This window comes from Ascaphus truei, chromosome 13 (genome assembly GCF_040206685.1).
Source record: "Ascaphus truei isolate aAscTru1 chromosome 13, aAscTru1.hap1, whole genome shotgun sequence".
In the NCBI taxonomy this organism is placed as follows: Eukaryota; Metazoa; Chordata; class Amphibia; order Anura; family Ascaphidae; genus Ascaphus; species Ascaphus truei.
This window is the reverse complement of record NC_134495.1, coordinates 6442832-6453690: the sequence shown is the minus strand read 5'-3', so window position 1 is coordinate 6453690 and position 10859 is coordinate 6442832. Positions and strand designations below refer to the sequence as shown.

The 10859-nt window shown below is 44.8% G+C and overlaps 1 protein-coding gene across 1 annotated transcript in view; it reads right to left on the bottom strand.

Moving 5' to 3' along the window:
* Positions 1-1930: 1930 nt before the first annotated feature.
* Positions 1931-10859, bottom strand: part of PPTC7 (protein phosphatase targeting COQ7) — a 32204-nt gene continuing 23275 nt past the window's right edge. Inside the window, exons 3-6 of the mRNA XM_075568190.1 lie at positions 9981-10179; positions 9139-9262; positions 7454-7583; positions 1931-5094 (exon numbers count right to left, since the gene is read on the bottom strand). Of these exons, the coding sequence (XP_075424305.1) occupies positions 5036-5094; positions 7454-7583; positions 9139-9262; positions 9981-10179 (512 nt within the window). The 3' untranslated portion in view covers positions 1931-5035. The remainder of the gene's footprint in view (positions 5095-7453; positions 7584-9138; positions 9263-9980; positions 10180-10859) is intronic.

Sequence of the window (10859 nt, the reverse complement as noted above, 5' to 3'; positions counted from 1 at the left end):
TAGTAATCAAAGGTGTGTGATGTGTGACAAGGGGGGGGGGGGGGGGAGTCTGGTCACGTGGAATCTTTTCAAGCTGTGATCGATCGCCCAGAGAAACTAACTTGTCTCTTAGCAACTGAACGATGGTAACCCAGAGCAACCAAACAAAAAGCCGTCACCGCTGAGGAGCGCCGCCAGCTCCGGGCATCAGGTTTACTTGTGTGAATGGGTCGATTTCTATTCAAAAACAGTGAATTTGCAGCTGAAGAGCGGTGACTGAAGCCTGCTACAAACTACCCGGCACTATTTAGCTAAATACAGGCACATACAATGTTCTGGAGTGCAATAAATGATTGATTTGGGCATGGCCCAGTGCCTTTCCATCCTCAGGGGTACCCGCCCCTCCACCAGCAGGAATCAAAAGGAATACAATATGCGTTGTTAAATTATTTATTGAGGTAGAATATAAAAATGCTTGAAAGTGACTATGTAATACTTAAACTAGACAAAATTGTGATGCGACCCTACAGTTATGGGTCGTGGTGACTGCGCACTAAGATCCCTATTCAGTGGTGTGACGCTGCTTCCTTCACCCTCTGAACTGAATTCAAATGACCAGCGCAGATCTTCCCTGGTAATCCACACCATCTCATCCATCATCCCCAGCTTTCCTAGTGAGCATGGTCTGTGTTTAATAACATACCTCTTTGGAAGGTCGAGATATTTTTGTTACTCTACATTATTCAAGATCTTGTTACTGATATTTAAGATATTATGTTCCTCCAATGTAGACTGCAATTAAATCATTTAAAACCAGAGAACCATGTTGGCCTCAAATATGTCATCTAGGCGTAGAGAATAGATTACCCCAACTCAGTGAACAAGTAGTTATTACAAAGAGAAAGACCAAAAAAAAAAGACGTGTCAGAAGAGAAGCATTAGCTCCTAATTCAGTCGATATGGTTTACCTTTAAAAAAATATTGTTTTTAAACACAAGTACCCCTTGCATGTTACAATAACCTCTACAACTTTGTATGTTCTGCATTAGAACATGATAGTGCTATGCAAAACATTGAGCACAAACTTGCACTAGCACAATATCAATACAAGGACAGTCATTAGTATAAATACTATATTTATTAAATAATCTCTTACAGTTTACTTAAATGTATTTACAGAGCTATTCCTGTATAAGTGACACTTCATACATCAAATGCAGACATTTGCCTTAAAAATTAGCAAGATTAAAAAAAAAAAACAACTCAAGTATACAAATACTTGCTTCTCACAGCCAACATCTATTTCATGTCATCTTAATCTATAAAATGATTTCTCAGACAGGAAGTTAGGGGTCAGACAGATTCACAAAATAAAACATTTACAGAATGACTGCTAAAATTTCTCTTGCATTATTCCCACCCATGTGGGTAAATTACACACGAATCATGAGTTCTACAGGTTTCTTTAACAGAAAAAAAATAGTGCACCTTATAAAGGGAAAATTGGTGCCGCTTCAGAAAACACCACCAATGTAACACATTCACACCTTTTACATTACTAATCTCATACTGCCAAGTCTTACCGCAAGAACGTGCACTTGGAAACACCATATTTTTTAAAAAGGTAGCGACTTATGGATAAAGCAGCATTGTACTCTGAATATTTCTTACTAGTGGCTGCAGAATGCAATCTCTCAACATTCGACCTAATCAAAGTAACTCCGAGCCATGGGCCATCCCTCTGCAAAGGATAAATTACTTGCATCATTCCTGTTATGTCTATAACTGACGGACACTCAACTTATCACAACCATTTTCACCTGCAATCTAGAGTGTGCAAGGGTTTGCTCTGTTATTGAAGAGCTCTTGTGCGCAGACAGCTTTTGGGGGAAGAGATGTTAAAGAGAGCAGGACTTAGAGGAGAAAAAAAAAATGAAGTTTCACAAGCATGTGATAAAAAATAGTCATTCTTTATAATACAGTATTGCTTTATAAATACAGATGGAAAGCTATTCATTTTACTGGTCTTTGGTGTTTCTGGCGAGACAATAGAATGAGCGAGTAGCCTGTAAATTCATATTTTGATCGTTTGTGATGCAAGGTAAAAAGCTTACTGTTACATACGGACGTTTTAATCTAATTGCATAATCACACAACGCAGATATAAAGCATGACAGATGGCACATGTATTAAGTTACTTAACCAAAGTGGACTATTTACATGATTTCCAAACTTCTGCATGGGGTCGCCAACTGGTTTGCTGTGAATGATGGTCCAACAGTATGTACGCAGAATAGTACAATGGTCGGAACACACCAAGCAGTCTCAATGGCAGCAACACAGTACGACAACAGTGTCAACACTATATCATTCAGTCGTGAGGCAGCAAATAATGGCAAGATGGGTTCAACCAAGCATTAGGACAGATCATGATTTAGTAACATTCCAGCTAATAGAACCCGAATGTACAGGCAAATGTGAGGTCAAAGTCACTTTAGATTTTAAAAAGCAACTTTTTTTCCCCCTTCATTTTTTTTTACATTTTATTAATGCAATGTTTTTGCGAGCCTGCCTGGCAGCCAAGGAGTTTGTACTGGCCTAACGTCATTGTGTCTGTACGTCTGTCCAGCATCTTTCAACCTCTACTCCCTGCCAAGAGTGCCCCAAAGACATGGCTTTGCATTCCTGGTGCTGAAGGGGTTAAACTCTCTAGGTTAGTTGAGCAAAACGCTAGTGACATTAGTATTCTCAATATCCAGGTCTTCGTTATTTTACATGGGAGGGAAGCAGGAGACCCCCCCCCCCCCCTCGGAGCATGGGTAAGTTCAGCTCCGGCAGCCTCCTAGTCCCCGAGATAAATATCTGCAAAGCTAGCACCAGTACCCCCCCATACTTCCACCCCCGTCACGGGAGTCAGTAGGAAGCTGTGACAGATGACGTTGCGGCTTCTTATGGAGTCACGGACACACGGGAGGTTTAAAATCAAGGGTGGTCAACTCCAGTCCACAAAGGGCCACCAACAGGTCTTCAGGATATCCCTGCTTCAGCATAGCTGGCTCAGTCAGCAACTGCACCACCTGTGCTGAAGCAGGGATATCCTGAAACTGGAGTTGGCCACCCCTGGTTCAAACCAACTTTTTTGTTCTCCCTGGGAGGGTACGATAACCGCGATCACTTTACAAGTAAATATCTCGGAAACTAGGGCGTCACCGGCGTGGGAAGTAACGTGTCTCCTCTCCAGGGCCCCCCTGCTTCCCGACCACGCAAAACAGATGACTCATAACTTTTACAAAGTCCTCTCATCATTTTATTAACCAGGGGGGGGGGGGGGAGGGCGGCGAGGTTTGAGGGGGAGGGTTAAAAAACATAATTGAAACAGGGATACATTCTATGAAACCGTGTAATCTCTGCGCTAGTTTCCTTTTTATATGCATTACATTTTTTATTCTTACCAGCAAAGTGGCACCAAAAATTAAGACTTGGTAGAAAAGAATATGTATATATTCTGCTAAAAAAAAAAATTCACATGAAGGGCAAGGCCCCAGTGAAATAAAAGATGTACGGTTTAAGGGAATTCGGTTATCCTAAAAATCAATGTTTTCACACGCAAGTGAAAATGTGAGAAGACTAGCTAGTTGACAAATGAATCCAAAATGATACAATTGCCACTTGCTTGCTTTTCATTACCGTTCTATATTTTCGCACAGCACGGACTGTGAATTCATATGCTGGTTTTGCTACATTGTCAAGTTTTGGGCAGTTAAGGCAATTTAAGAAGTCATTTAAGGTGATCTCAGTATACAGTATCACATACTGATTTAGGAATAGAACATACATTTCTTAACTGCTTACAAATGAAAAACAAAGTACCATCAAAAATTAAATGCCTGTTACAAGCATGATGAATCATAGTTATGACATGTACATGGTACATGTTTCAAAGTTATTAAATAAAAGCTTGACATACAGATATGCAAATATACAGTACAACATCACAACATGAACGTGTGTCTCATGTACACGTTGAGGTAACATTACACACACCACACAGATCTAATACAATGAAATCAGTCAAATAACCTTCTCAGAAGCCAGCTTTTAGTTTCACCATACCGAGAATATATGAATTTGTCAAGAAATGTTATCCCAAAATATATCAGACTGACATTATTTCACTGTACATCTAGTCACTAACTGTTAACCAAAAAAATAATATATATATATAAAAACATGGCTTTAAGTTCAGTATCGTCAGAAATGTCATTTATAAGTAACTATGGAGGGAACCAAATGACCCTAAATTGTAGCTTTACAGCAGTTTTTGACACAAGGCCTTAGAGTTTCTGGCAAATGTCTGGAAAACTTGGATAAAAAGGCTTTTTCCAAATGTGAAAAAAGGAAATTATTAATGGCAGCTAAATTACTGTAAACAATGAAATTGTCCCCAAATTATATCTTTTTTAAAAATGGGTAAAATACCACAGGTTTAAACTTTTTTTATATATAGTTATAGCTACTCTAAAGGGGGTTATTCATTAAGCTGCTAGAATGCGTATAGGAGGCAGAGAAGTCCCCGTCAATAGGCGTTTCTCGGATAGTGCCCAGATCGGAACCATCGCAGTTTAATGAATACGTGTGTATTTTTGCTAAAAGGGAAAATAAATGCATCATTCTTCATCAGTTGAATACACCTCTTTCCAATGTAGAGCAGAATGCCGAATGAACTGTACAGTTTTACAATGGAACAACCTTTAATCTATTTGTGCGCAATATTTGTTTCGACTTCATAGACGGATGAATCTAAGGCTTGTTCCTTCTCGGATGGGAAGTCTTTCAGTTTCCCTAGTAGATACTTCAATGATTAGATAACAGTAGTAGTCCCTACGATGACCTCAGCTGTAATGTGCGCAGGCCGCAGAACGCTTCTGACATAACTGGCCAACAAAATCAATTGAAAAGAAGTGGTGATCCTGCCAGCAGGAAACAGTGCAACATACAGTAAGAAGTTCTAGGGCGTTACAGGGAAACTAGATCTGTAGCGGACATTTCAGGCAAATTAGTCTGTATATTCAGCTACTATAGAAAGAAGGACCGTGATGTCATCGGGCTTCCCTCCTGCAAAACAAAAATACATACTGTGATAACAAGGCTTAAAAAAAGGTCCCATTCATGTGTATCACTTTCCTTTACAAATGTAATAAGTTTCCTGAAAACTGCTTTGTAATGTAAGGATACTGTAATTAGCATCCTTCCTTTCATTATGAGCGAGCCCCTAACTTGTTGGTGGGCAATATGTGGACTGGGGGGGGGCTTCACCTGTGGCTCTCAGTGCAGAGATGTAGCGGGCGTGGATCGTAACTTATCCCACAGCTGCTTAATAACACTGCCCGCTCCTGTCCTGCGCTGATACAGTACTGCCCGCTCCTCTCCTGCGCTGATACATACAGTACTGCCCGCTCCTCTCCTGCGCTGATGCATACAGTACTGCCCGCTCCTCTCCTGTGCTGATACATACAGTACTGCCCGCTCCTCTCCTGCGCTGATACATACAGTAGTGCCCGCTCCTCTCCTGCGCTGATACATACAGTACTGCCCGCTCCTCTCCTGCGCTGATACATACAGTACTGCCCGCTCCTCTCCTGCGCTGATACAGTACTGCCCGCTCCTCTCCTGCGCTGATACAGTACTGCCCGCTCCTCTCCTGCACTGATACATACAGTACTGCCCGCTCCTCTCCTGCGCTGATACATACAGTACTGCCCGCTCCTCTCCTGCGCTGATACAGTACTGCCCGCTCCTCTCCAGCACTGATACAGTACTGCCCGCTCCTCTAATGCACTGATACAGTACTGCCCGCTCCTCTCCTGTGCTGATACATAAAGTACTGCCCACTCCTCTCCTGTGCTGATAAATACAGTACTGCCCGCTCCTCTCCTGTGCTGATAAATACAGTACTGCCCGCTCCTCTCCTGCGCTGATATACAGTACTGCCCGCTCCTCTAATGCACTGATACAGTACTGCCCGCTCCCGTCCTGCGCTGATACATACAGCACTGCCCGCTCCTCTCCTGTGCTGATATATACAGTACTGCCCGCTCCTCTCCTGCGCTGATATATACAGTACTGCCCGCTCCTCTCCTGCACTGATACTGTACTGCCCGCTCCTCTCCTGCACTGATACAGTACTGCCCGCTCCTCTCCTGCGCTGCTAGATACTGTACTGCCCGCTCCTCTCCTGTGCTGATATATACAGTACTGCCCGCTCCTCTCCTGTGCTGATATATACAGTACTGCCCGCTCCTCTCCTGCGCTGATATATACAGTACTGCCCGCTCCTCTCCTGTGCTGATACAGTACTGCCCGCTCCTCTCCCGCACTGATACTGTACTGCCCGCTCCTCTCCTGCACTGATACAGTACTGCCCGCTCCTCTCCTGTGCTGATACATACAGTACTGCCCGCTCCTCTCCTGTGCTGATAAATACAGTACTGCCCGCTCCTCTCCTGACAAATACAGTACTGCCCGCTCCTCCCCTGCGCTGATACATACAGTACTGCCCGCTCCTCTCCTGCGCTGACATACTGTAATGCCCGCTCCTCTTCTGTGCTGATAAATACAGTACTGCCCGCTCCTCTCTTGTGCTGATAAATACAGTACTGCCCGCTCCTCTCCTGTGCTGACAAATACAGTACTGCCCGCTCCTCTCCTGCGCTGACATACTGTACTGCCCGCTCCTCTCCTGCGCTGACATACTGTACTGCCCGCTCCTCTCCTGTGCTGACAAATACAGTACTGGCCGCTCCTCTCCTGCGCTGATACATACAGTACTGCCCGCTCCTCTCCGGCGCTGACATACTGTACTGCCCGCTCCTCTCCTGCGCTGACATACTGTAGTGCCCGCTCCTCTCCTGTGCTGATATACAGTACTGCCCGCTCCACTCCTGTGCTGACAAATACAGTACTGCCCGCTCCTCTCCTGCGCTGACATACAGTACTGCCCGCTCCTCTCCTGTGCTGATATACAGTACTGCCCGCTCCACTCCTGTGCTGACAAATACAGTACTGCCCGCTCCTCTCCTGCGCTGACATACTGTACTGCCTGCTCCTCTCCTGCGCTGATACAGTACTGCCCGCTCCTCTCCTGCGCTGACATACTGTACTGCCTGCTCCTCTCCTGCGCTGATACAGTACTGCCCGCTCCTCTCCTGCGCTGACATACTGTACTGCCCGCTCCTCTCCTGCGCTGACATACTGTACTGCCCGCTCCTCTCCTGCGCTGACATACTGTACTGCCCGCTCCTCTCCTGCGCTGACATACTGTACTGCCCGCTCCTCTCCTGCGCTGACATACAGTACTGCCCGCTCCTCTCCTGCGCTGACATACTGTACTGCCCGCTCCTCTCCTGCGCTGACATACTGTACTGCCCGCTCCTGGATTCAAAGCAGATCTGGAAACACCTTGATGCGCACTTACCTCTCACATTCAATCCGTAGTCACATGCAAATTGTGCAAAAGGCGACATGTAATTCGGATCATAGGCCAGGTCATGCGCTTGCTCAGCAATGCTGCGTGCCGTCTGCTGAATACTTTCATAATTAGCATTCTAAAGAGACGGCACAATCAGGAAATGGTGTTACTTCTATGCGCATACGCTGGAACAAGTCGTATGAATAGATCTGCAGTTACAATTATTAGACAGTGCTTGGTATACTGTCAAATGACTGTGTGGTGGTGAGGGGTGTGTGGGGGGGAGGGGGTTGTGGTGGGGGTGGTGTGCGTGGGGGGGGGGTTGTGGTGGGGGTGGAGGGGTAGGGGAGAAGGATGGGAGGGTGGTGTGGGAGGGGGTGTCTATATTTCAACAGTTTTAGTCCCACACAGGCACTTTCGCTTATGACAAACACATTGGTGTACGGCTCTACGTCATTTTCCTGGGGAAGTGCCCACTTCTTCTAGCTTTGTACGCATGCGGTGTTTGTTACACGTTGAAGTTTTTTCATCCATTAAATTGTTTTACTCCATACTTTTTCCTACTTCGATACTGCGTAGTTTTAAAATAGCCACAAAAAAAACAGTGGTTGGATGTGTCAAAAATTAAATGGGACACGAGCAATGATTAACTTTGGGGAACAGTCCACCTGGATTACTTCGAGGTTCGGGTCAGGACATCCAAAATCCCTCCCATATTACTCAGTGTAGCGTGACGGTGAAGCAGGGGACATGAGGCCAGGACAGGATACATCAGGCAGAACTCCAGTCCTCGAGCACCATCGGTGCAGGTGTTACGTTCCCCCGGCTTGAGCACAGGTGGTTCAGTGAAAAAGATTGGGTCACCTGTGCTAACGAGAGGCTCGCCTTAGAACCTGCACTGTCAGCGTTCCTGGGGGACGGGGGATTAGGAACCTCTGCACTAAGGAAAATGAACTGAAGAATGAAGTATTTCACATTTCGCCTATTTGGAATTCTTGTAAAGGATGTTAATGGGTGTGGCGCGATGTACCATATTCTGCGTACAGCTCAGTGTCGGCAATGTGCAGAGAACATGAATTCAGTTTGTCTATGAAGATATCCGTTCACCTGAACAACTCAAACGGGTGCGCCAAACAGATGTCCTGCGTGCCACGGTCATTGGCTCGCACCTAATCCCTTAATCTGTACTCGTTGGGACAAACCAACGGTTTAGATTTGTGTTTCTCAACCTTGTCTGCTACCGGGCCCCCCATGTTGAGATGATCTGATTTCTGGGGTCCCCATCATTTTATCAACCGGTCACATTTATTTAGGTTCCAATAAAGCTGGATAGCAACAATATGCATTTAATTACAATATCGGTTTTTTTTTCCACTTACATTTACAAACCATAATTATAATACTATACATTTGTCAATGTCATTGTAATATTCAGGTTTTCTACGCTTTTAAGTGTAATGCTAAATATTTGGGACAGCAATAAATCCCCTTGCGGGCAGCAAAACATTGCAGCGTTCGTGTTAATAGACATAAAATAACATTGGAATTAATTCTCTCACCGGGAACCCTTAAGGTTAATTAGAGGCACCCCTAGCTGAGAAACACTGGATAAAATATCATCTTCTATGGTGGTATTATTGTAAACAGATCCCTAATTAACACAACAGCAGTGGGAAAACGTACTACTTTACCTTTAATTTTTTTAACTCCTGAAGAATCATATAGTCAGGCATGTTATCAAAAAGTCCGTCTGTAGCCGTCAAAATAATGTCTCCTAACTGAACATCAAAGGAACTGCTGTCTGCAGCATTGGGACTAGAGAGAGAGAACACGAAGAAGAACAAAATCAGTGGGATTTGCATGACATCTTATAATCAGGCGCGGGAAAAACAGGTTAAATACAAATGTCCTCACTGCATATTTATTCAGAACAATTGTACTGTCCCAGATCCAACTGGCACCTTGTGAAGAGCCTTAAATCATCATCTGTTTTACAGACTCCTTGCATTCATTTCCAAATGCTCAATTATAAAGAACAAAGGATGAATTACTCTAATGTAATCTGGCGTGTTGGAGCGTTTGCAACTTGATATCAAGGTTCAATTCATTGGTTTAGACGGCTGCTGAACGCACGTGCGCTGTCAGGGTCTCCTCGTCTGCTTTTCAAAGCAGCATGTCCTATGAGTGGGCTCGTTTACCAACACGCCCCCATCAAGGAGCTCGTGCCAAATGCAGGAGGCTTTCCTTTGCTGGAACACGGAGTGCTGCGGGAGAATGTTCCCAGTGAGAGCAAGGAGCGCGCGCGCTGGGATCATGCGTCCTGCAGCTCTGCTCTCCGGAAAGTACACCTCCAAGGGAACGGGTCATAACCAAGCCCTGAATACGTCACAGCACAATGCTTAAATACTTGCATGCCAAAGAAATCAAGATTGCATAGTTTGATGTATAGTGGGGGGCACAGGGGTTTGTGTAATACACACACACACACACACAGTTCTAACTATATCGCGTATATAACACACACGAGACACACCTGTCGTTGAGCACCACGCCCTCCGCCTCTGGGGGTGCTATAGACAGCTGGAACGGAGTGTTGAAGTAATGCTGCTGTTCATCTGATCGATGTACAACTTCTCCTCCTCGTACCACCAGAAAGCCAGAGTCTCCTAAGTTAGCCGTGTGTAAACGATGACTTGTTCTGTCTAGGACAACTAGACAAGCTGTGCTGCTCCCTGAAAAGCAGAGACATCGGTGTTACTCTGCACCAAGGGGTAGTGTCCCCAAGCGCCCAGCAAAGGTACACGTACTTCCTAACCCCTATAAAAGCCCCCTATATTGTTATTAACGGCTCTGCATCTCATCTCTCCTATGTGGTCGGAATGGGGTTAGGGCATTGTGACTCAAAATGGAACCGGAAAGAATGTTTCATTTGTTGCCAAGCAGCCTGCAAACCTCCAATATAACATTAATAAACAGCCCCAGTGTGCGTTTAATACAAGTTTAAGCAGCGCGAGGCCTAAAAGAAACCTCAAGTGCAGTCCTCATATCCTTAAAGAGTACCAAAGGCATAATAAAATGAGTCATATTTAGCCGAGCTGAAGCGGTTGTGCCAGCGCTGGGGCCGCAGCTTTGTGCTTAAGAAGCATTTCATGTTACAAGTTTCCGGGTAGGCGCTTTACTAAACTTCTGACCTCAACCCAACTGCTGACAATCTAACGTGGTACATTCTGTAATGTGCAATCCCATTCGGGGTCCCTTAAAGGCTGCAGTGCAAGCTGCCATTTTAAAAACATTTTGAATTTTTTTCCCCCATGCAATATGTGCATCAATACAATCTGCACACTGACAAGTGATTAGCCAAGCTGCCGATCGATCCGTTCTCCTATAATCTATCAGCGAATCAGGGGTTATT